Here is a 27,359-nt window from a genome sequence, read left to right on the forward strand (position 1 = left end):
ATCTTTCGCATAGATAAGAACCGCGCTTGGGAGCACTCGGAATCGAGGCTGTCATCCTGTTTGAAATTAGCTGTTCAAAATCTGGTTTATTCTCTCATGAGATGTATTTCTAACACATCAACTATTGTTTCAACATTTAATACTGTTGTGTTTTTTTGTAAATATTGTCTTACTCACAAAGATGTCAATTCTTAATTTATTTCTGAAACGTTCATCTGCCTTAATTCTAAAGAGATTCTTTTATAACAAACCCCAATTTTCGGAGCTTCACTACACAATGTGTATAAAAATGTTTTTCAAAATTTGACTAATCAAGCTCAAATGTGTCTCAAAAAACTCATGACAGACGCTCGGCTTAGCCTCAACATCTACACCCCGACCCAGCCGACTGTTCACTGTCCTCGTCCAGCTTTATCGGCGGATCCTTGGTATCGACAAACAACTTCGGCACACCCCTCCGTGCCTGAATGGTCGAACTGAGCACAACCGTCTCGATTCGCTTCATTACTTTATCGAGCAGCATCTCAATGGCCGCCTTGACATTATGCCCGGTAAAAGCGCTCGTCTCCACATAATCAATACTATACTTGTCCGCCAGGCTTTTAGCCCGCGATTCACTGATCACCCGCCGGTGGTCCAAGTCGGCCTTGTTACCGCACAGCACAATGTCCGGATCGTCACAGTAGGCGTGCTGCTTCAGCTGTTCCATCCAGTTCTGTACGTCCAGAAAGCTCTGCTCATTGGTGATGTCAAAAATCAGGATGAAACCCATCGAATCCCGGTAGAAAGCCGTCGTCAGGCTGCGAAATCGTTCCTGACCCGCCGTATCCCACAGCTGCAGGTGTATCCGGTGGTGGATTCCGTTGGAGGTGTAAAGCTGAAAAACGAAAAGGAAGTTATTGACGCAGAATAATGTTCGTTTGTTCGATGACAACTGTTTGTTTTTGGAGTCGGAGACTACTTTGATGTTTGCCACCCTCTTACCACGCGCTTTTCGCGAAAGTCAATTCCAACCGTCGAGATGAATTTGGTGTGGAATACCCCGTCCGTGTACTGGTAGAGGAAGCTCGTCTTGCCAACGCCTGAATCGCCGACGGCGAGGAATTTAATTAGGTAGTCGTAATCAATCGATGCCATGCTGGTTCTGTGGTATTTTCCTGTTGGTGAAAATGTTACGGAATAAGTACAAAAAGGGGTAAATGGTCGTTGTTTCGAGTTTCAGGGTGGGAAATGGAAATGGAGCTTGTGCTGACCGGACCGAAAGCTAAAACTCATGCTAACTAGTTAATGAAGCTTACGACGAATGGTCTAGCTGTCTCTCGTCCCTGGTCCATTGGTGCCGTGTCAGGGGGAGTTTCAGAAACATGTGTGTGAAATGAAAGGGAAATTAAAAGATGTTTATCATGAAAGAGCTCTCTGTGGGGAGTATCGACTGGAAATCTGTATGCTTGCGGAAATTACTTGTATTGAAATGTTACGTTGTATCCATTCGGTATTCCGAATTAAAAGCATTTCTACTGGAGCCTTTAAGACGGATGATTCGCTACTACATATTTACTACTATAAATCGTTTAAATTTAATACAGTTTACAACACAATTAACGTGCATTTTGACAGTCGCGCACGGAAAGCCAGATATTGTGAATACTGCAAATAAAACAATTTCCTAATTTTATTAAGTACAACTTACTCTGCTTATATCAGGCCAAGCAAGATGCCGATACTTTTTCCTATATGGTATATAAATAAATCTTCTAATTTAGTTCTAGCTCGAGGACTATATAGGAATTCCACTCTATTCGTCCTAGATTACTCTACCCAGAAAAAGATAATGAGCTTGAAGATTTGCAAAAACGGGCAAAACCTGAACGTTCGGAAAATTTCAACATAATATATGCATTCCGACGGGGATACGGTGCGGATTTTGTTTCCAGCACACCCGTAATTGGCCACGATTGCATGCTAATTAGGGTCTTCCATTCGTCCCCGAAGTTTAATCAGTGCGGGTAATATAAAACGCAGAATCCTCACGAAAATTCACTCATCATTTTAAATGGAGGGTGAATTATTGGCTGATCCCTTGTTTCGCGATCAAACAGCAGTGAAACGGGAAGGTATGAACCGTTTTCGGTTAGGTTTCAATGACATGTTCTTTATTTGCCTAAAGCATACAACTGTTACTTTGATAGAATTGAAGATTTTAATGAAATGTCGAGTTCTGATTGGATCATCTTCATTTAGCTTCTTGACATTGCATTCTAATTGAAATTTGTTCACAGCGAGTGTAAAAGCGACAGCTGGATGAACGGATTGCGTGGGGGTGTGGTGAATATAAATGTCATCACTGATGAAGGTGAATATAAAACATTCATTTGTACTGCAGCCTTAGCGTCTGTCATCAATAATCAGGAGTGTTTTATTTACAAAATTCACAACATACCGTCCGAAGTTACCTAACCCAAATGTAAAACCTCGGATTAATGCCCGGGTGTTGTTGCTCTCAAATGTCAATACTAACGAGTGCAGGTTTGGGTTTCACAAAAACAAATATCTTCCCCAAACCGATTTCACCAGAAGACAATTATTCTATTCTGATCAATTTCGTAACAGGTGCACATTCAGTCTCTGTGAACATTCATCAAGCGTATCAATAATAACAGGGGGATTGGATTTGTTTCTGCTTTTGATACCGTAAAATTCCTAGAACCAATTATGAGCTTATTGAAATTATGCAATGGCATATCGGTGTCAACCTTCGTTTGGAAAGCAATTTTTTTTATTTGAATGCGTGATGTAGCGACGGTTGGGGGTTAATACTTCGGTCGCATCTGTTATCACCTAATTCTTAAGCGATGATTATAGAACAAGCTTGTTTGTAGATTCCCGCATGAAAAATCTGGGCAATCATCCAAAACACCCTCAAATATAAGATCTAATCATAAACCAGCAAAATGCAAAATATTTTTATGTGTTCATCCAGAAGAGTGTGGTGAGAATGAAAGAGAGAAAAGAAAGAGATATATGTGGTGTGGGTTGGGGGTTTGAATTTATTCAAATCAAACATATTGCTTAAATTTAAGTAAATTCAACTGTTTAATTAAAACTATTTGAACTACAACTTCAACTTCCAAAAATACCCATATTGATTGAGTTATAGCGAATTTCGCTAAACCGGAACGCCACCTTGGATTTCAAAATGGCGTCAAACATAAATTTCTAGCACCTACATTCCGAAAATACCATATTGATTGGGTTATAACGAATTTAAACCGGATGACGCCATCTTAGATTTCAAAATGCGTCAAAAATCAATTTCTGGCACCTACTTGTTAAGTCCATTCCGAAAATACCCACCTTGATTGGGTTATAGCAAATTTCGCTAAACCAGAAGTCGCCATCTTGGATTTCAAAATGACGTCAAAAGTCAATTTCTGGCACCTACTCTTCTAGACCATTCCGAAAATACCCATGATGCGCGCCATAAGGAGTCTTCCAGACCCGTCTCTTCCATCTTTCCGAAAATCTTCTGAGTATTTTGCATTCAAAAGGATTTTTTGCAAAAACCGTGTTAATGGTGAAATCCGCGCAAAATAAAAACTGCCAAAATTCTTCTAAGTTCATTGCAAGTAAAAGGACTTTTACAGATTTTTTTCAGAAAAAGTCTAAGTCTTTTGCATTGCAAAATCGCGTTAATTGGAAAATCCGCGTAAAAAAAACCTAATAGAAAAACCGCGCCATAAATCGGTTAAAAAACTGAGTATAAATATATGTGTGGTATATGAAATGTATACAAAATTTTTGTGAATATTTTTTGTTTTTTGCCGACACTAGGTCAAATTTCTACTAATTTGGATACTTTATACTCAACATGTCCATATTTTTACAAGAAAAACTTTATATAACATAAGTGTCGAACGTCAAACGGTGATAGCTGCTGTGAAACCTAATTTTTTTCCATTACATTTATCTGTCAGTGTCATTCATCCGAGGAAAATATTTTTCAATCCTTCTCGAACCGGGGCCCTTGATTAGGCAATCCATGAGACGTTTCTGATCAGCTGATTATTTCTTCTGACGTTACTCCAGTGGGCGCGACGTCCGACAATATCGTTGATTCGATCCAACATCAAACGAGTCGGCCTAACGAAATATGTTTGTCGGACGAGTTTTTCTCGTTAGTAGAAGTAGACTTATTAACAAAAGCCACCGCTGAATTGTCAAACAAACGTCTCATGGATTGCATAGTAAAAGTGCTAGATTGTAAATAAACGATTGAAACGGCGAGTCTTTATTCATAGATTCAACGTCTTTAATTCTACCAATTTCGTAGTAAATTTTGAAGTATATGTGACAAGCAAAACGATGGGTGAAAAGTGGCAGCACTGCCGAATCGCTCGGAAGTGATTTTGTGTTCGTCCAATAGTTTTCAAAATTTTGCGTTGACATATAGTATATTTAAAAGGAAATCGAAGTCAATCCCTCGGTAGGTCGTTGCTCCTGTTGTGTTATGTGTTAGTAGGCAAAAATATCGCGAAAATAGTGTAATTTGACGTAATGATTTTATCGCCACATCCTAATGTAAGTACACGAATCAAGCCACCAAAAATACGCCCTCTTAGCATCCACAGCGCCATCTGAACTTGTCTAGTTGATGCAACGAATTCACTAAGTATGGATAGAGGAGAATTCTTCGCAGAAATACCATTAATTAACTAATTCAGAGTAACACGCTGGTAAGATCGTTTTGTGTTGTTCTTCAATGTTTATATATTTTATCTTATTTTAAATACGTGCCAGAATGAAAAATATTTTTCATTCTAGAAGTGCGAATATATTGCACACATCCAATTGATATGTGCATGTATTCACGCGGGGCTTATTTTAAGACGGCATCAGATTGTACGTGTATGACCAGTCATTTTTGAATCGGGTCGTTGGATGTACAGTAGAGCTATCGACTTTCATTTCCAAATACATCTGTGGATAATACAAACTTTGCAGACACAATAGGTTTGTTCCAGTACCAGGAGAAACTGGAAGTACTCCGGAGCAAACAGGGAAAAACGTTCCTGTGTTATCTTCTTCCCTTTTTCTTCTTTTGGGTGCAAACCGGAATGAAAAGGATCAAGAATTTTTTGCTCTGGAGCAACAGGGAGTAACTTCCGTGTACTGGAACAAACCTAATAACATAATAACCGTAAGGCGAAAAATTCTGCCAGAAACGGTTGTTGCATTTTAGCCGGCAGACTGGCAGAGTTCTGCCAACCAGACCCCCAGAAACTGCCAGAATTTTTCTTTCGCTGCCGGTTATCTAGGGGAAATTCTGCCAGGCGCGTCCAAGCGGGGCTTTCCCGAAGTTATCGGTTACCGAAAGCAAAAAACTAGGAGTGGGTAATGTCCGGGACATAACCGCGGTATTGACGTAGGACTAAACTTGGGCATATCATATGACATTCATGGATAATTTGAACCAATGCACTTTTTGAATGAATGTTTACGGAAATTTCATGTCGAATGAGATTGCCACATTCACTGATTTTCTAGGACTTGCAAAAACCTTCGGGTTTGTAGATTAATTTGATAAACATTTGCTTATTTTTTTTTTCATACGTTTATTTGACACGGCATTTGCAATAGCTTTTTACGCCAGTTTCTTTTTTTACATAGCACGTTACAAAAATCCTTAAGACTAATTTTAACTATACTAGTACTTTGTCTAAAACTAACACTGAAATCACTTTATTGTTTGCTTTTTTCCTTACATTGTTGTATTTCATACTGATCTAGTATTTTCGGGTGTATTTATTTACTTTTTTTCTGTTATTGTCTAAATTTAAAAACTAAATATTCTAGGACCCTTTAATTGGTGAATGATTAGCCTTGGATGAGAGTATGAGGAGATGAATTTAATTAAATTTTGACAGACGCTGTTTTTAGAAAATGATAGATAAGTTCCATGTATAGAAGATCGCGATACGCCAGGATGTCTCTAACAGGAACATGGATTGGTCTTCCTCGGACTTGTAAAGAATCTACTAATTGTGATCTGGCTTCACGATATTCAGTGCAGGACCAAACAACATGCTCAATGTCATGGTAACCTTCTCCACAAGCACAATGATTACCCTCAGCGAGCCCAATACGACGGAGATGCGCATCTAAAGTATAATGATTGGACATGAGCCTAGACATCACACGGATGAAGTCCCGACTTACATCCAATCCTTTGAACCATGCCTTCGTTGATACTTTAGGGGTAATTGAGTGTAGCCATCGTCCCATATCTCCATTGTCCCAAGATGTTTGCCAACTAGCAAGTGTCCTCTGTCGAGAAGCGCTATAAAATTCATTGTAAGCGATGGGTCTTTCATATATTTCACCATCTAGTGCACCAATCTTGGCTAAATTATCAGCTTTCTCATTGCCCGCAATAGAGCAATGGGCGGGGAGCCACACTAGGGTAAATTTATAACATTTTCTTGTCAGGTTACTCAGAGATTCTCGTATCTTCCCCAAAAAGAAGGGATCGTGATTATCAATCCTCTTTGAGCGTAGAGCTGCAATTGTGCTGAGACTATCAGTGAGGATAAAGTAATGGTTCGGGGGTAAAGTATTAATTATTTGCAAACTATAGTGAACTGCTGCTAGTTCCGCTATATAAACAGAGGCGGGTTCTGCAAGTTTGAGAGAAATTGAAAAATTATTGTTGAAAATACCGAAACCAGTGGCCTCCCTGATTCGTGACCCATCAGTGTAAAACATTTTAAGGCAGTCTATGTGTTGATATTTACTTGTGAATATTTTAGGGATCTCCCGCGAGCGTAGATGATCCGGAATTCCACGAATCTCTGCTTGCATGGACGTGTCGAAGAATAAAGTGGATTCAGGAATATCTAGTATATTGACGTATGTGGGAACATACTTAGCAGGCGTTATTTCTTGTGACATGTGATTGAAATACACTGTCATGAATCTGGTTTGGGGTTGAAGCTCGACAAGTCTTTCAAAATTTTCAATTACCAGTGGGTTCATAACCTCACATCGAATAAGTAAACGAGAAGAGAGATCCCAGAATCGGTCTTTTAAAGGAAGAACTCCCGCTAGTACTTCAAGACTCATCGTATGGGTCGACTGCATGCAACCTAAGGCAATTCGTAAACAGCGATACTGTATCCGTTCCAGTTTAATAATGTGAGTGTTCGCAGCTGAACGGAAACAGATGCACCCATATTCCATTACTGAAAGTATTGTTGTTTGATACAATCTTATCATGTCACTTGGATGAGAACCCCACCATGATCCAGTTATTGTTCGCAGAAAATTTATCCTTTGTTGGCATTTCGTTATTAGATACCTAATGTGGCCTCCCCATGTGCCTTTAGAATCGAACCAAATTCCAAGGTATTTAAAAGTCAGGACTTGGGCTATCGTTCTACCAACCAACTGAAGCTGAAGCTGAGCTGGATCACGCTTCCTTGAAAAAACAACCAACTCTGTTTTCTCGGTAGAGAAATCGATGCCTAACTTCAAAGCCCAACTTGATAAATTATCCAAACTATCTTGCAGTGGTTGTTGTAAATTTAAGGCTTTTGGTCCTGTAACAGAAACCACGCCATCATCTGCAAGTTGCCTTAGAGTGCATGGGCTGACAATACAATTATCAATATCATTCACGTAAAAATTGTAGAGAAGGGGGCTTAAACAAGAACCTTGTGGGAGGCCCATGTAACTTATTCTGAATGTTGCCAAATCGCCATATGAAAAATGCATGTGCTTTTCTGACAATAAGTTGTATAAATAATTATTTAATATTGGTGAAAGACCACATTGATGTAGTTTCTCTGAGAGAACATCAATGGAAACAGAGTCGAATGCTCCTTTTATGTCTAAGAACACAGACGCCATTTGTTCTTTTTTTGCGTAAGCTAGTTGGATTTCTGACGAAAGTAGCGCCAGACAATCATTCGTTCCCTTTCCCCTCCGAAAACCAAACTGGGTATCTGATAGCAAGCCGTTCGCCTCAACCCAATTGTCGAGACGTCGTAGGATAATTTTTTCCAACAATTTCCTGATGCAGGATAACATTGCAATCGGTCGATACGAGTTATGATCGGAGGCTGGTTTTCCCGGTTTTGGAATAGCGATAACTCTCACTTGTCTCCAGTCGTGCGGGACAATGTTCTGCTCAAGAAGCTTATTGAATAAATTCAACAAGCGTCTTTTTGCTAGGTCAGGCAGATTCTTCACCAAGTTGAATTTAATTCTGTCTAGTCCCGGAGCATTATTGTTGCATGAGAGGAGTGCAATTGAGAATTCCATCATTGTCAAAGGCGAATCTATGAAATCGTTACTTGTGGGAGCATCGCGAGTGATTTTCTGCGCAGGAGCAGAATCGGGACAAATTTTCTTGGCAAAATTAAATATCCAACGATTCGAAAAATCTTCGCTTTCATTAGTCACGTTTCGATTCCTCATTCTTCTGGCTGTGTTCCAAAGAGTACTCATTGAGAACATTTGCTTATATGAATCACTGGTACATGTACAAAAGAATTGACAGGCGCAAACTCAATCCAAGTTATTAAATGGAACTTTCTAATTCAATTCTTTCTCCATTATGTTTTCATCCTAATAAGAACGGTTTGCAGATAACTATTTTTGGTGATACCAGACGAGAATCCTTTCTAACGATTCGAACCTTGCCCCCGAATTCGCTTCTGCTGCGTATATACATGAACCCCTTTCGCAGCTCACATCGAATGAGCATTGTATATCGCAATGCGATCTCTTTTATAAACTTCTTAGTGCAGATGGAAGTCCATCCTTTTGTGCGACAAATGGAAATATTTTTATCATTCTTTTTGGTGTGGCTTTCGCTTAGTAGTTTGTAGATTAATTCGATAAACATTGGTTTATATGCGTCACTGATAAAGTACAGCAGACTTGACAGGCGCAAACTCAATGCAAGTTGTTAAATGGATCTTTCTAATTCAATTCTTTCTCCATTATGTTTTCATCCTAAAAAGAACGGTTTGCAGATAACTATTTTGGTGATACCAGACGAGAATCCTTTCTAACGATTCGAACCTTGCCCGAACTCGCTTCTGCTGCGTACATACACGAACATTCCCCTTTCGCAGCTCACATCGAATGAGCATTGTATATCGCAATGCGATCTCTTTTATAAACTTCTTAGTGCAGATAGAAGTCCATCCTTTTGTGCGACAAATGGAAATATTTTCATCATTCTTTTTGGTGTAGCTTTCGCTTAGTAGCAGGGTTGCCACATTTACTAATGTTTTTGAAAGATTATCAAAAACCACCAATCAAAGCAGGCTAATTAATGCTTTTACAAAATCTATCAAAATTTACGGTAAAATCTACGGAATCTACTACACAATTGTTTTGATTATTTCCCAACGAATCGCGCAAAAATCTGTTTGTTCCGTACAACACAGCGCAAATAATGGACGTTGGAAAACAAATCGGCAACTTCAGCTGCCAAACACTTAGAAACGATCGAAGCATTTTTCCGTCAATGTCACTTTTCTGACTCAAATTTTTGTAGGTATTTTCTTGCTTCCGTCCAATTGGTTAGTTTATTAGTTTTATCGTACATTTTTTGGATATTATTGTAGAAAATAACTAACCCGATAAGAGGGAAGTTATTTTCCAAAGCACGAAATGGAAATTTCAATTGTAATTCTTCTGAGAACGATTTTGTGGTCCTAATTAGAACCGTTTGTTGTGAATATTATTTCGCCGTTTCCCGCTCGGCATGATGATTATTCGCTTGGTATGGATAGCGCACAGATTGGTATCTTCTAACAAACTAACCAGGCAGGCCTCGCTGGCTTCTTAGAGGGCCATTACGGCCGAGCTCCGGAAGAGTAGATCGGTCTTGAAATGCTGTGCAATCTCACGGACCAGGCACTGGAAGAGCAGCTTGTGAATTAGTAACTCTGTCCACTTCTGAGAGCGATGAATTTCACGCAGGGCGACGACAGTTCTTGGTTGGCAGCGATAAGGCAGTAGCTATGATTTGGTTGGTGGTCAAAATGCAGCTTCTCGTTGAGCAGCACACGTACGTGTGTTCTGCTCTGTGGCTTAGACACGTCTGGCTTTAAGAAAAACTGTGACACCCATATTTATAGGTTCTAGCATTAATGTTGATTCGCATTAAAAGTAGTTTTTGAACTTTTTAAACAAGTTTTACATAGCAAACAAGGTATCAATAGCAAGCGTTGAACGTTTTCCTTTCGATTTATGAAACAATATTAGTAATTCCTTTAGTAGGAGAAAAGTTATTAAGGTTCAAAGTGTACGTAACGCATCCGTTTTGAAAATTTTGAAATGACACCCAGTATAGTAAAGAAAGACGTAAGTCCTACGTCAAAATATGTCTGGCAGAGTTTCTGAAGATCTAGCTAGAAGAGCTCGCCCAGAATGCAAGCCAAAATGCCGATGTTTGCTTTATACGGTTTTGTGTTGGGTTTTATTGTCGGATTTTCGCCAGACACACATCGGCAGGACAGGTTTTATACCACCCCCCCCCTAGAGCCGCAGTTAGCCACCGACGCGTCGGCTTTGCGATATAGCGGAACTCCTCCCCGCACCGAAGCTAGTTTTAGGTGATTTCAACTCCTACGGTACGGCATGGGGTTGCCTTCATGACGATAATCTATCTATCTCAATCCATGAGCTTTGCGAAAACTTCAATATGACCATTTTGAACACGGGTGAAATGACACGGATTCCGACCCCTCCAGCGCGTCCAAGCGTCTTAGACCTGTCCCTCTGCTCGACATCGCTGCGGTTTGATTGTATGTGGAAGGTAGTCTCTGACCCCCATGGCAGCGACAGCCAATCGTAATTAATATTGCTAATGGTTCAGGGCCAGCGAATGCAATCAACGTTTCATATTACCTCATACGAAATGTTGATTGGAAGAGCTGCGCGTCCGCGATATCCGACAAAATCGAGGCCACTCAAGAGCTTCCTCCGGAGGAAGAGTCTGGCTTGATACTCGATACCCACGGTGCTCAGACGTGTACGGCGGAGAAGGCCGCCGTGTATAAGGCCTTCCGGGACGACGGGCTACCAGCCAGCTATCGACAGTACGCGATGGCAGAAACGCACATGAAGAGTTTGATGAAAACCAAAAAAACGTAACTACTGGCGTCGGTTCGTCGACGAGTTAACGAGAGAACCATCAATGAGCACTCTTTGGGGCACGGTCTTGCGCTTACGAAACCGAAACAGTTATTAACGAGAGCGTGAAATATTCAAACCGTTGGATATTCGATTTTGCCAAGATTTGTCCGGATTCCGCCCCGGTACAGAAGACCTACCGCGCCGCGCCCCCTCAGGCAGGTAGCTGGTTCTACCATTCCTAGCAGTTGATGAGAAGGTGATCGACGGTGGTTCTGGTTTGACAGGTTGCACAAAATAGCAGTGGCACAGTGGCCTGTTTGACTCATTCAGTGGGCTATGAACTGTTCGCATAGTGTTTAAGGTAGTGGTCAGAAATTTGCGAGTTTTGTCTGTGAATCCTACAAATAGTTATTAATGGGTCTTGGCTAATTTCAATGACCTGGATAAATTGATGTTTTGATACCCCTGATTGAAGGGTACTGGGTATAGTTGGTACTGCTTTCGAGAGCAGATCATCTCAAGGTTCGTTTAACTACATACAAAAACCCTATGCATATACCCTGGGAAGACGCCCACGTGCCACCTCTGCAACCAGACGGCACACTACGGTAAACGTCGGAACAACTAAAGAAAATTCATCTACTACAACCAACACCATCAAATAACCTTCGACATCTGCTGATGCACCACAAACAGCCGATCAAAAAATAAATGCTTCACAAACAATATTAGTCAGTGTCATTCCAATCGAGAACAAGATATGTCAATGGCCCTCGTTCGAGGAGAATTCTAGGAGATATCCCGGTCAAATCATTCGGAATTTGAGCTAGAATCCATACTAATGACTCCATTCAGAACCGGGTTTAACTGGATTTATTCGGGTTGAGTGCTTTTGACAGGTCTCGCGCTCGATTTGAATGACATTGACAGATCAACGATACAACAAAGGATGAAGATGGTGAGTCTTTATTCAGAGAGATTCAGAGTCTTTAGCAAAACGAATAATTCTACTTTTTTCACTCTATCAAAACAAACATAAACATCAAGAATTGCGCTGACAGAAAATAACCATGCAAAGACTAACAACTGATAATGACTATTTTACCATCAACCATTGCAGTGTCACGAACCGAATTTTATTCTGCAATCAGCAATCAGTTGAATAACTTAAAACAATTGATAATTTATACTTCAAATTGCAATACAATATATTTACAAGTTGATGTTACAGTTTGGCCGCACTGCTGATTCTTTCCTGTGTGGGAGAAGCTGAAAGGCTGTTTTGATTGTGGTAGTGTATCTAAAGCAAACATGGCAAAAAATGGAACCTTATTTCTGAATTCCGTATTACCAGGCCTGTGGTAGCGTTTATCAAGGGCTTTGCTAGTGAATTAGTCATTTATGGATTCGCCAGCTAAAATAAAGGCATGAAGCAGTGCGAGATATGAGACGGTACTTATGGCTCGACATTGGTGTTTTGCTAAGCGCCATTGCGTACTGTTTCGGTTCACCAAATGAATGAGACGATTTAGGCATAACTTGAGCGTATTCTAGCACTTCTTTTTCGGCCTAATATATATTGTCATTATCTCATAAGCTTGTTTCAAACCTACGAGGTGTGGAAGAGGGCCACAATAGGCTCTACTACCATAATAGGAACATTACCCTAGTAGATGTGTTGTTCTGGCTCACTGAATAGCGACGATGGAAAGCGTGAATTGAAAGCACAACTCAAAACTTTCCCCTAATGCTAAAGGCATGCCACTTAGAATAAACAGGTTTTCAACGCGTAGAATTATTTATTTTCTTTCTCACGATGAAAGCGTTAAACTTCTTTAGAACAATACTTGTAAGTTACTAATTTTTTTCGATGCAAAAACATTCTTGGGTTCAAATCCCGTGACACGTTTTCCCTAACTAGCCTTAAGTGAAAAGTTTCAATAAACCATATCTCAGTAGCGTAATGGTTAGCTTAAACTTTTACTGAATCTCTTTTTCGCGAACTCTCCAATGAATTTGAAAACACGTTCTAACAAAAATGGTCTAACAATGTCATTTAATTTTTTTTTATGAAAAGTGGGGGAAGGGCGAAATTGAAAACGATTTCCCATTCTACGTTCTGCTAGCCAATTCCATCCGAAGCGAGATCAGAGATGCGGGTACATAATCGTACGCCGGCTGATCAAAAGCGACAATCGCCGTTGGCAAGTGCGGCAAGGGACGGATAAATATTTCGGTGGGTGGAATACTTGCAAACAAAGGATTTTGTAGCACCCAGCCTGGAGCAGTTTCTCGGATGTCATAATTTTTTGTTCGGTTTAAATACTACAATATGGCTGTTTGGGACAGGCGAAGAAGGCGTCGCTGGCACTGAGCTATTATGGTTGCTATGCGAGTATCTAAGACAGCACGTTCGCCTTAGTTAGGTTAGGTTTGTGCGAAAACGTGTTGCTTAGAACAATTGATGATCTTTTACGGGGGGGTATAAAAATAAGAATCTCACGCGTGTTTCGAGGAAATTATCCTACCCAACTTCAAGAACCGTTTCAATCAGTTGAAAATTGAAAAACATATCTCAGCGTATAAAACTAACCAACAAACGTTAAAGTTCCACGTTTGATTCGATAAGTGGACTAGGGTTGTAAAATTCATAGCGACATTCAGATTGTCCTTCGTGAAAACAATCGAACGTACAAGAGGAACGCTCACGATTTTTGCTTCGGTCATACAATTTTATTGAATTGATTGTACGCTTTTCGGAAGCAGACGTTTGAAAGAATGTCGTAAAACTTGAGGGTAATTTCCGGAGATGAGAATTCTGATTGATTCAGTACATCGGGTATTCGAAACGATTTTTTTATCTTCAGCTGGATATAAATCCTCAGTGTGCGGCTGACATATCTTGTTTGAATGAATGTGACAGTGGTGAATATAAATGTCAACTATACTCATACGAAATAGTTGAGTTGCGCGAAAAGAAATTAGCAGCACTTGTTTCAATCTATGCAAATGTATTTTTGGGTCAGACTCAGACATTTTATGACTCCCCTATAAATTCATCTACATTATAATTGCATCACCATGGTAACTAATCTCCCGTTTATCAAAAGTAGAGTCTGATTTTGCTCGATAGGTAGACACAGCTAGCTATTCTGTATTCTGTAGACAGATTTACCTTCACTCTTTGCTTTACTGTTCCTTTGTAAAGTGTCTCCAATAACATTCTGAAAACGAATTCAGCCTACTCGTCTGTTTGTTATTTTTCAATCTCAGCCCGCTCGATTTGGTAGCTTTATTCTTCCCACTACTCGTAACTGTACTGAATGTATTAATACTCCCACAGCCGCTGATGAACACCGTCGACGATGATGTTAATCGAAAAACCCACGCAGAACCCGCAGTTTGTTTTCCTTCGAGGTAATCGAGTTCTTCGGGTCTTTCCCGGAAAGCTATTATCATCTTCATTGTATTTTATCTCGTCAGTGGGATCCGAAGATTTTTAACATCCGAGTGCGTAGCTGGTTTTCCTAATCAGAGCCAATCTGCGGGGTGGGGGGACGGGAAACTTTGTGGTGAGATGTGCGTCCACCTGTCCTGTGTCGATTTGTTTGTCCTTTGAATTCCGAGGATTATTCCGGGCAGGGACCGGATATTTTAGTTGGGTTTGTAAATTCTCTAAAAATAACCTGAAATTGGCTTGGAAGAATGGTAAAAATAAAATCAAACCGCCCTCCAAACTCGCTAGTAGATTGCTTTGTGATTGGGTAGTAGTAGGTGGACAAATTGAAAATATGTCGAAAGTTATTTTCAACATTATTGCGAATATATCTTCAAACGAATTCTAAGAAAAAATAGACAATTCATGCGGAAATGTTCTTAAAACTGGTGGGCTTCAGACAGCAACTTGACAAAAAAAAATGGCTAATAGTAGGCGGCGAGTGGCGATTTGAAGTTATTGCAAAGGTTAACAGTAGGTTTATTCCAGTGCCAGGAGAAACTGGAAGTACTCCGGAGAAAATCGTTCCTGTACTATCTTGTTCTCTTTTTTCTTTTTCTGGTAGCAAACCAGAGTAAAAAGGAGCAAGAATTTTTTGCTCCTGTTTGCTCCGGAATAACTTGCGTGTACTGGAACAAACCTAGTTTTGCAGGTTCAGTTCGCCGGCAGTTTACAGTTTGTAAGAATCAATCTAGTATTTAGAAACGAACGCTCTCCACACAACACTACAGTAAACGGCTAGTTACGGATAGCCAAAGTTTCAATAGCCTAAAACCTACACGCAGACGAATCAGGCCTTTTTGAATCAACAAAACGTTTTGTTGAATCTAAAACGTGGCGAATGACTGTTTCAAACTGAAATTGGGCGTTTTTCAAAAGCATGTATTTGGTTCAGTTCAACAAATACTTCTGTTTACATTTTAAATAGAAACATTGTTGAATCAAAATAAAATTTGTTAGATCTAACTGATCCCTTTGTTAAAAACCAATAGAATCTTTGTTTAATTTCAACTAAATTTGAGTTGTTCTCTCCTATGGTTGATACAAAAGATTTGTTTTTTGTTCCTTCAAACTTGTTTGTTCGGTTAAACTTAACATGATTTTGTTGTTTCAAACGAAATATTTGTTGAAACTACTGAAAATCAAATGAATTAGTTGGTAATTTCAACCAACAGTATTGATTGAATCAAACCTGAATGTTTGTCACTATATCAAACGGGAAAATTGTTATTTAAAACCAAAATTTGTTTACCTTTACTAATTTTTTTTCTGCGTGTACCTATCGCCACCATCTAGTTTGACCCGCCTAGCCGCCTTTTCGTTTACTGGGTCGCCGTGAACAGCGGTGACATTTGTATTCACCACTCTGCATTGATTCCGTCTCGTCGCTGTGAACAAGAAATATGTCCACGAATATATTTCACCGTGAAGTACACTAACGTCTCTTTTTATGAGGTTTTAGGCAGATCTTTTATGCAGTAAGCTAGTTCTTAATCCGCGTAAGTTTTAGCTAGCGAAAAAATGGGTTTCGCGGATTTTATATGGGTAAATAATACAACAAGGTTGGTTCTTCCTTGGTGTCGAAGATTTTGGCAACAAAAACAAACATTTAACAGTAAACGACGTGTTTTCGACTTTTCTTCTTTAGTTGTCATTAAAGTTGTTGATTTTTTTGAATTTTATGAACTTGACCATTTTGCAATGGATTCGAGTGTGTATCTTCGTCGCGAGCGGTTGACTCTCGGAGAACTCCCTTCGAGACGGTTAATTTGCATCATTTTCGGTACAGTTTACTGCCTCCCGGTTATCGAAAGTGTGAATAACGGTGCAATTTAACGATTATACAAAGTGAAGTGGCTTATAAAAAACATTTTTCGGCATATTTTCGACTGACGCGAGTGGTGACAGTTTGTGAAAATCGAATTCCGGCAAATGAAAAAAAAAATCTTTTCCTTGCATTACGGGCCGTCGATTCCCGATGCAAGGACAATAAAAATGCACAGAAAACATCAAGAAACACCGTGTACATCCTAAAAATAGTGAAAAATGGTTTTTCAGAGAAATTAGATACGAAAAGTGAAAAAATACGGCAATAAGAAAAGCTGGCATATACAAATAATTGGCGTTTCACCAGCGACTAGCGACTACCAGGCGTCGCCCCAAAATTATTCACCCAAAAAATAGGTGGCAAACCTGCCGGTCAGTGCTCAGCTAATTTCGTCCGCGTCCCTTGTCATCTATTTTTATTAGGTGTTTCATCGGAACTATCTTTGAAAATGAGCCGCCTTGGATATTCAACTGTTTGCTTTCTTATTTTATTGCAAATGAGTAGAGGTTTTGATTATTTTATATTCGGGATTGCAGAAATTTTGTCGCGTGTAAATTTTTGGTGTTCGTTGATGTGATGGCACTGTAAGGGAACACGTATTCGCCGGCCGGCGAACTTTTCTTTGGACAGAGCAAACTGATTTCTATGTTTGTTTTACCAACGGGGGAACTGATCCACAGAGCATTCAATGTGCTTAGGGAAAACACATGGCCTTGTTGGAGTGGAATGATGACTTCAATCATGTATAGGGTTTGAGAATTGACAGTTCGCGGGAGGGATCGGGGACCGGTTGGCGATTACCTTCAGTTATATCAGCACGAAGAATAAGTGTTTTGCTGTTATGTTCATTGATTAGCTTTCAGTTCTGTCTCATACCCCCACGCGGGTCTGGGTCTTCTGATGACATTTGGTCCTTAGACCCGCGACGACTGGTCGTAGATCAGTGCGTACTGGGGGTTCGCCGCGTCTGTTTTAATGAATCTATTTTCAACTTCCGTTATTGGTAACAAGCTCGTGCGTCAGGTTGACGATCCTCTGTATTTTCCTTCAATGTTCGATGTAGTCGTTCGTGTACGTGTGTTTCACAAACGATCCGATATGGAAAATAGGAAATACTTTCGTTGATTTGAGACATCTCGAGCTATCATGGCTCTTTGTCTGTATAACGTGTTGTCAATCGGTAGTTTGAAGCCCAAAAATATGTCGTAGAATGGCGAAATTAGTCTAAGTAGTGTCGCAATAAATAGTGATCCGACCCATTTCGCAGATAAGATTGGCTTTTCTAGCCGGTACTCCCACGGTCGGCTGTGTGGAGTTGGAATTGCTTTTGTTTGGAAAACATGGGATACTCTCGGTGGCCGGCTACCCAGAGTTTGAAGGGAACCAAGAACTAAACAAGATATTTTTCGAGCGATCGTATTCTCGAGGACTAACTAGGCTACTGCCTGATAAGCTAGGTTTTACAGGTCGCATCGCTTGCTTGGAACGAATTCTAGACCCCAGTCCCTTCCAAACCGCCAACTCCGCGACACCTATGGAGGAGTCTGATGAACCTTCTGCATAAGATTCCGCATTTTATTCAAACGATCGCCGGGTAAAATCAGCACCGACACGATAGAAACCACGAAAAAATTTGTCGCGTGATTAAATATTATTAAAAAATATAAGCAGTGCTCCTTATGGTCGGCTATCCGGAGTTCAAGTTGCTTATTTTGCTAATCGTATTAAAGCAACAAATGTAAAATTTCCCAAATTCTCGGCAGCCGGCTGCCCAGAGCAATTATTACATGATAACGCTATTGGCACATGGCGCTATTGCAAGATATATCGGACTAACATTCCTTCCTTTCCCAGAAGATCTGTACTCGGACGTGGCCGGCATCGGTATTGATCAGCATGCAGGGATCAGAATAGATTGTACAATGTGACTCATGTTATTCTCAAGCATGTTGTTCCAATGAACATTTTGCAACCGTATTTTGGTTCTGGTCAATAACAGAGTAGCAACTACGGGCGATCTCTTATGCTTATACTTAATTGTCATTAAAATTGTTGGAGATATGCAACATTTTTCCCATGAGAGCACAAGACCTAACTTAGAAAATGTGAAATTGAACGTTTCGTGCTCCGCTCGTCAGTAACTGACACCAACTTGCTGCCAGTTAGACTATATCTAAACTAACACCAAAATTGGCGCCAGTTAGACACTCAATCCAAACGGTTCACACAACATGTGTGAACGCCTAAAGCAACTGGCTGGTACCGAGCCGGTTGCTGGAGATACTTTCTGACGATTAAACGAATTGTCAGAACGTTGTTGATCTTACTCATGCCGAAAAACCGAAATGAATATTAATAACGTTGAGGTTTTCCTTCCTTCACTTAATCACATTTCGCTTCCTTTCCCCGTAGCGAACCAATTAAAAAGTAGCTGAGAGCAGGTTCTTTAATTGAATCAAAAAATAAAATTTTCAACATCCACGCATACGTATAAATAACGCAAGTGGCATTCTCGCGTAACCACTCGGGAACCGGGGTTGAGCTATAAAAAATGCGGCGGTACGCGTGGTTTGGTGGTTACCACCAGCCAATGTTGCATTTTTTTGCAACGCCCGCACCTGTTGCATAGATTGTTAGCATAATAAATATGATCAATGTTGGGAGCTATTTTTAACCTTCTGGTCGGCAGGTCGCGCGAGCTGTTTCTATTTCGAGGAGTTTTCAGTCACCTTTCTGGTCAATAAAACGCGGTCACGTACGGCGCATATCGAATCGCAATTGAAAACATTAACAGTTTTAAACATTCAAAAACTCACGCTACTTTGCTACCTAAATTGTTAAACCCCGGAGAGAAATGCAGACAAAATGGCAACCTTCACATCCATTGTTAAAATCTAGCAGTGCTCCCAGAAAAGTGATAGATAGGATCGGCTGGCTCAAGAATTTGACAGTTTGGCTGGCTCAAAATAGCGTCTCCGCATATCTCTCACTGGAGGATAAGTACCAATACGGTTAGGATAGACATTTAACATAGAAACAATTCAAAACATCAAAAAATCCCCTCTTACTTACTGCGAATGTAAACAAGAAAATTATACGCAGGAAAAAAATCTTGGCTTAAAACTTTGCTTATTTTTTACATCCTACTTCATGATTGTAACCCAGCGGAAAAGCAGATTGCTGTAGAATGGGGAACATTTGCATCTATTTGTTTAACATTAATATATGTAAATTTTAGGGAAGTGTACGATTCCCGCCAGAAACAACCTCTTCGTTGTTGATTCTTTTCCCTCAACACGCTTACATTTCCTGTAGACACAGCTCTGTTTATTTTTGTTGTTGTTTAAACGTCACGCAAAAACGCCGAATTCGTTTAATTCGAAAGCAACGTTCTCCCCTCCATATGTAAGCGATTCGCTTTTGTCTGCAACGAAACGGAAAAGAAGCTGATGGTTTCGTTTCTCTGTGCATTTAAATTGGCATCAACAGATTTGCTTCGTTATTAAGAATCAAGATAATAACACAAATGCCATGAAAACGGTGAAATTCTCGTGTTTGAGCGCGACGAAAACTCGAATCGAGTGACCCTATTGTTGCCACACCCACCCCTTCCCCTCACATTTGGCTCAAAGCGTTGAAGAAAGATGGCAGACGCTACTCTAACCAACGGCTTCACTCTAGGCTTCACTTCAAATGGGTAGGACGATAAAAGAAATTTAGCGAAAATAGGTTCATTACCCTACCTATCCTCTTTACAGGAGAAAAAGTAAACAAACAGTGTTTTGCTTTACATACTTCTTTACGCCACATTGGAGGTGGGAGGCTCGCCGCACCCTCCACTCGTCTCAAGTGCCTGCAAATGCTTTCTAATTAGGTTAAGATGTTTCCGTGGAAATAAGACACATTCCTCAGAAAATGAGCCGCTTTGATGGTGAGCTTACAGCTTACCTACTTGTGCGAATGCTTCTAAAATTGATTTTCTCAGCCCATCTAGATATAAATCTCTCCTCCCGGGAGCCCCAAAGCAAAAGGAAATTGCCGTTTATCGTTGTCGATTTGCTATGAACTCGAAGTGAAATTGTTTATCTTTTGTTTGAATGTACAACACGAGATAAGGTATCGATCTGTATTTTGAGCATCTGCCAAAAATGATTGGCACTGTATACCATAATGCAATTACCGAATTTACGTAGTAATCCAATCCGGATTACCGAAAAGTCGGTAATTGCCTTGTCTATTTTACAATTCAAGTTTGTTTACAAATGTATTAGTCCTTTTGACTAGTTAATATGGATTTTATGATTTTTCCAGTGGCTGGGTTCATAATTTTTACTGCTTTACTCAATTGGGAAATGCCGGCTCTGTTGGACACCGTTTATGCCACCTGTGGTGCTAGAGCTCTGTATTGAGGTTAAGCTGAAAATTTAATCATAATTTAGCCACTGGCGAGCGACATCGAACGTTAACAAAAACATGACCCAAGCGATCAGTTTTTGCCGACGGAAATGTTCATTTTCAGTGAAATATCTCATAGAATTTAACATTCCAACCAGAGAATCCATTGAATTAAACCGATGAACAGGTATCCTAGGAGGCCATGAGTTTACTGATGATTTTCCTACGAAACCACTCTACAGCACTGTGGAAACCTTGTTGAACCGAACAGGAGGCATAATGGCATGCCATTCTTCCTTGGTAACTTGGTAACAAGCGTAACAAAAGCATCATGTTTTTCTATTTATCATCAACAAATTGAACGTCAGTCCTTGGTAGGGTACTTGATTCCGAATCCGGGATAACGTGACTTTAAGGACATTATACAAGCGAGCCACAACATAGCTCCTACGCCACACACACACCCCTCTCCGCTGCCTAACCATGTATCTGACGTGAGCAAATATAAAAATACGTTTTTCAACACACTAACCTTGCCGGTGTGCCACGAAACTGCTACTTGAGGAAGTTAGAACAGTTTTTGATGGAATGCCATCTATAATTCGTATTTTGTGCAAAAATATGACCCCTCTTCACTTGGGGATTTTTTTCGAAAGACTTATTTTTCTTCTCGTTTTCATTGCATTTTTTCAAATACACTTTAATCACCCACCACTGCAAAAAAAACACCCGCGAAAGATTAATTGTATACTAATAAAACTTCAAATTTTCTGATGCAGATGGTCGAAGAAAAATCCGAAAATTCTCATTTGTGCGTTTAAATTTTCACTTCAAATTTTTTATTTTTGGTGTAAACAAGCGAGTCGGCACCTAGCAACAAGCGTGCGTTCCTGACTTCCACATATCTTCACCACAGAGAACAGACGTCCATCGTCAGCCTTCAACTTGTGTAAAATCTCTAACGGTTTTGAAGGTAGTTGGGATATCCAAACCAGGTGCGCTACTGCCCTCTAAGAACGGTTGGTTTCAAAATCGTCCAATGAAGGACGTTCGTTGGACCAATTTGGACAACGTCCAACAAACCGTTCAACGAACGTCCATCATTGGACCCGTGTTGAACGATTTTGAAACAATTTTTTGGACGTCTCAGTGGGTGTCGTCATGTTTTTTGTGGCTGAGTTCGACTGAATTGACAGCGGTTATTCCTCTACCCAGTCAAACTAGTCCGGAACCGGTTCGGACTTCCAGCATGAATTCCAGCTCAAATGCTTCAACCGATAGAGTCGGAATCGGTTGTTTTTTTGAGCAAGATTCTATACTGAATCCATACAGGATTTCGAACCGGTTTCGGAATAGATTTGACGGATAGTTGGGGTAGAATGGTGTGGTGCCGCTAGTGTTTATCGTATATTAATTCAAATGTTTACACATGTTTTTTAAATATTTTTGTTCGATCATGGATGTCTGCTCTCTATGTCTTGACCTTAATGTTGCAAGTTATTTCTCTTAAACAACTTAAAAGGCATTTTCACTTATCACATAATAAAAGCAATGCAACACATTTCCCTACAGGTACAAGGAAGGAAAAAATCACCGCAGCATAATCTGATACAGGACAGCTGTAGTCACTTTTAAATCACATCACACATACTGTAACAGAACATCACGCGTAATACACAGAAAAGAGTGTCCCAATTATTCACAATCACTTTGTTCCTTTTTTATTAACCACAACAAGTGAGTCAAATTTTACTTTTTTTATGTTGTAACGACATTTAATTAGCGAGGGCCTGAAAGTTGTGAAATATTTTTCAATATTAAGAGACTACTCAAGGAAGAGCAAGGAGCTGAAGGATCCTGGGGACTAGAAAGACGTGGAATACAGTCATATGAGCAAGCTTAGAGTTTGCCGACGACTTAACCCGTTGTCTTCGACCGCATGAGTCAGGATATTTTGGCACTTTTAAATGCGAATCGCTTGAGTCTTTGGCATATCCGAACAAGCGTAAACTGACTTAGTGACTCATACTGTCAGAACCAACAAAAAGTTAAGTCACGGAAAACTACCACACTAAGCATTTTGTGACGTCGAAGCTCATTTAAACATGCCAAAATATCCAGACTCCTGCGGTAGAAAAGAAAGGGTTAAGTCGTCGGAAAACTCTAAGCTGCTCATATGACCCTAATCCACGCTTTTATAAATTTTCTTCCTTCAACTCCTTGCTCTTCCTAAAGTAGTATGGCTCGGCTCTTAATATTGAAAAATATTTCGCACCTTCCAGTCCTTTGCACTACGGCATAAAAAATAGCCACAATTATACAAGTTTTTCATTAGGAAGCCATTATTTTCGATATCAGGATGCCTAAAATCTGCTCAATACGTCGCGATATGCTAACATTTAATAAATTACACATATGTTATAAGAGTGTTGAACTCGTGGCTCGTTTTGAATTCGCCTCCATCCCAGTTAGGCTCAGCCGGAAATGAACTGGAATTCTGGCTGGCTCCAGTTCGTAAACGGGCTCCAGTGACACAACCGATTCTAGTTAGAATCGGTTGTGTCACTGGAGCCCGTGTACGAACTGGAACCAGCCAGAATTCCAGTTCATTTCCGGCTGAACTTTACTGGGATTGAGCGCGGGAAATACTTCCCGCTACTCGCCAACAGGTGGCTAACTGAGCGCGATATGGGAAAATTTAGTGGGCGATTACGCATAAATAAAAAAAACAAGACGAAACTCAGAAGCATAGCTGGAAAATCAGCCGGAATGCTGATTCCCGGTCAAACCATTCGGAATTTGATTCGGAATCCTGAATGAAGTCAGTATGGATTCCAAATCAAATGCAACAACCGATTCTGAGTCGGAATCGGTTGTTGCATTTGATTTGGAATCCATAATGACTCCATTAAGAAATCCGAACCGGTTCCGGAATGAGTTTAACTGGGTTCTAGTTAGAATCGGTTGCGTTAAGCGTTACTGAAGACGATTTAAAACCAGCCAGAATTCCGGCTCATTTCCGGCTGAACTTAATTGGAAACACACTGTATACCAAACGGCACTCCAGCCCAGTTAAGCTCAGCCGGAAATGAACCGGAATTCTGGCTGGTTCCAGTTCGTATTCCGGCTCCAGTGACACAACCGATTCTAGTTAGAATCGGTTGTTGCACTGGAGCCGGAATACGAACTGGAACCAGCCAGAATTCCAGTTCATTTCCGGCTGAACTTTACTGGGAGTATCAGATACGACCAGCCTCCTGGCAACCCTATACTATCATATGGAGTTTGACAGCGACCGACATATATGGGGCGTTATAGCTATAAAGCCCCAAACAAAGAATTATGTTCGGCACTATGCTCGATATTCAAGCATTCCACACGACGTTTTGCATCTTGTGGGATGATTTAATATCATATCATTCAGAAAATCGACATTTTGTAACTAAATACAGCGTCTAATCATTCGGTTCAAAATCAATGTTTTGCTTTCATGGCAGTGATGCTGGCTGTACAGAGACGTCGTCCTTGACAGGGAGCTGGATACGACCAAAAATAAACTAGCCACGAATGAATTGAGAATCCTTGGGGCGAGGCGAAAGCTGTGAGAAAATTGAAAATACCCAAAAATAATGGTTGAGGTACAGCAGAATAGAGCGGATAATTGAAAGCAATAAGACAAGCGGGAGAATGACAAGAACGTAAGTAAGAAAGAAATAGCACATGCTGCAAGGCAGCAAGGAAACAATGAAAAGAATTGACGTGTTTGTGGAACTGGTTAACCTGAATTTTCCGTCATATTCTGTTACCGTCGATCGACTCTTAAAAAGGTGGAATAACAAATATTACAGACATTCAGAAGATTGGAATGTTTCAGAACAAAATTACGCCTCACAACAAGAAGGGAAAGGAGAGGATAAGAAGTGCGAAAATTTAACATCAAAATCTGAAGACCAAGAATGAAGAACCAACAATCTGCCTTATAAGAGAAGTACCATGCACGCTCGAAAAAGAGGAAATTCTGGCCAATCTGGAGACAATTTGAAGTGTTGCAGGTGGAGGAGAAAAAAAAACAAGGAAGAGACAATCAGCTACAAGATACACCGAACACCAAATTGACCGTCAAAGGACCAAACACACTAGAGCGGTTTAAAATTTATGGATGCTGTTTCAAAGCGGAGCTTTGCATAGTTTCGATCGAACAATGCCAACAATGCTGGAGATTCGGACACGAAATCAAACACTGTAAATCCAGAACGAGATGCAAAAAGTGTGGAGGAAGACACCAGTAAACAATGCGGAAAACGTATGACGTATCAGGAAGCAGAAACCATCTATCCAAAACTAGTCGACAGTTAGGCGGAACTAGAAATCGAAAATGAAGAAGAGGCAAAGGAAACCGACGTCTGCGAAGCAGCTGTGCAGGTAGCCGCAAACGAAGAACTGGAATACGGCGAGCATACATGAAGGAAAATTCGCAGAAACAAAGAGAAGAGGTGGAACAGATCTCTCAACTGCCAACACTAACAACGGGAAATAGAGAAAAGATGCAGCAGATGTCAAACAAACCCATACAGCTCCACGGAATTCGAGATTTGTAAAAAAATTACGGTACGAATTTGTGATAGAAACGGGTTCCAGAAAGTATATATTCTAGGAAAATTTCCCCTCATCAGTCATCACAAAAGCTAATATGCTTTCAGAATGTCTGCTTCAAGTTGATAAATGAAGCTGTGAACCTTGAAACGTACAGATCACCTAAGGATAAAAATTGCAGCCGACGTTTGCAGAAAATAATGTTGCCAAGCCATTTTATTTAGTTGGGATAAGATGGCGAGTCTTTATTCGGTAATTCAGCGTCGTTCACTGGGATATTACCCAGTTAAACTCATTCTGGAACCGGTTCGGATTTCTGAATGGAGTCAGTATGGATTCCAACTAAAATGCAACAACCGATTCCGACTCAATCGGTTTCAGAATCGGTTGTTGCATTTGAGTTGTAATCCATACTGACTCCATTCAGGATACCGAAACAAATTCCGAATGGTTTGACCGGGCATGGTGCATAAACAATACACTCTACGGAGTGTATGGTGCAAAAGTAGGTATTTGCAGAAAACCAAGTAGCAAGCCAAGCCTAGTAAAATATTTGATTGATTGTAGAGTTTACATGAGTTTAATAATACCGTTTTACAGAAATTTGTTTCTCAATGAGATAAATATGTAATCATCTACCTTAGATCATTTATTCGCGAAAAGTTTTACACGCAGCTGCAGGCAAGTCGCCACTTCGCAGCGTCCTGAATCCCAAACGACACGTGTTTCACCCCTTCTATGTTTTCCACGGAAATTTGCAAACCGTGAAACTCATATATTCCAGTCACATGTGTTGCGCCTCAATGGAATAAAAAGCAAGCGAAAAGTATCACGAATGTTGCCGCGGAAACACGTGTATTCCGAATATATGTATGCTTATCCAGACGAAATCAATCAACCGAAATGCATCAGGTGGGGGATTTTCCCCCCTGGCAAAACCGAAGCGTGGATAAAATTTCTCCGAAATCGTTAGCCAGATCCGCCCGGATTTAACGTGAGGGTTTTTCCTAATCGACACCGACGATGAACGTTGAGAAGTTTAATTTTATGGATGATCCGAACCTTTCGCGTCTGATCTAACTCCTGTTTTATTTTATTTGAGACCCCCTCTAATTCGGAGGATGATTCTCGCAAAGGGTTTTTGCAAGAATCTAAAAAGCCGCTTTCCGGCTGTGAACGGTTCTCTTGGGCATAAACTGATTATTAAAAGGCACCCGCCTTTTATTAAATAAGGGGAAATTTATATCCAATGTTAATACAAAAGAATTCTTAAATGTTAAAAATTCTCAGTATTTTTTAAAATATCTACACTTGTGAGAATGTTCCTACGAATTATAGAAATCATTATTTTCTGAAAATATATTTTTTTCATTTCTATCCATGATCGAACAAAAATATTTAAAAACGTGTGTAAACATTTGAATTAATATACGATAAACACTAGCGCCGCCACACCAACCTATCCCAACTATCCGTCAAATCCATTCCGGAACCGGTTCGAAATCCTGAATGGATTCAGTATGGAATCTTGCTCAAAGAAAACAACCAATTCCGACTCTATCGGTTGATGCATTTAAGCTGGAATTCATGCTGGAAGTCCGAACCGGTTCCAGACTAGTTTGACTGGGTAGAGGAATAGTCGCTGTCAATTCTGTCGAACTAAGCCACAAAAAAAACATGACGACAGTAGCGCACCTGGGTTGGATATCCCAACTACCTTCGAGACCGTTAGAGATTTTACACAAGTTGAATGCTGAAGATGGTCGTGTGTTCTCTGTGTTTCTATGGAAGTCAATCATATTTCGAAATTTAATACAAAATTGGTGAACATATTTTCCACTGAATTGTATTAAAAATGTATAATTATGATCAGTACGACAGAAGTTATTAAAGTTC

The 27,359-nt window shown here is 40.2% G+C and overlaps 1 protein-coding gene across 1 annotated transcript in view; it reads right to left on the reverse strand.

Annotated features, from left to right (window-relative positions):
* Positions 1-89: 89 nt before the first annotated feature.
* LOC131686615 (ras-related protein Rab-27A-like) overlaps positions 90-27,359 on the reverse strand; it is a 37,083-nt gene continuing 9,813 nt past the window's right edge. Inside the window, exons 2-3 of the mRNA XM_058970561.1 lie at positions 985-1,157; positions 90-877 (exon numbers count right to left, since the gene is read on the reverse strand). Of these exons, the coding sequence (XP_058826544.1) occupies positions 362-877; positions 985-1,137 (669 nt within the window). The 5' untranslated portion in view covers positions 1,138-1,157 and the 3' untranslated portion in view covers positions 90-361. The remainder of the gene's footprint in view (positions 878-984; positions 1,158-27,359) is intronic.

This window comes from Topomyia yanbarensis, chromosome 1 (genome assembly GCF_030247195.1).
Source record: "Topomyia yanbarensis strain Yona2022 chromosome 1, ASM3024719v1, whole genome shotgun sequence".
Taxonomy (NCBI): domain Eukaryota; kingdom Metazoa; phylum Arthropoda; class Insecta; order Diptera; family Culicidae; genus Topomyia; species Topomyia yanbarensis.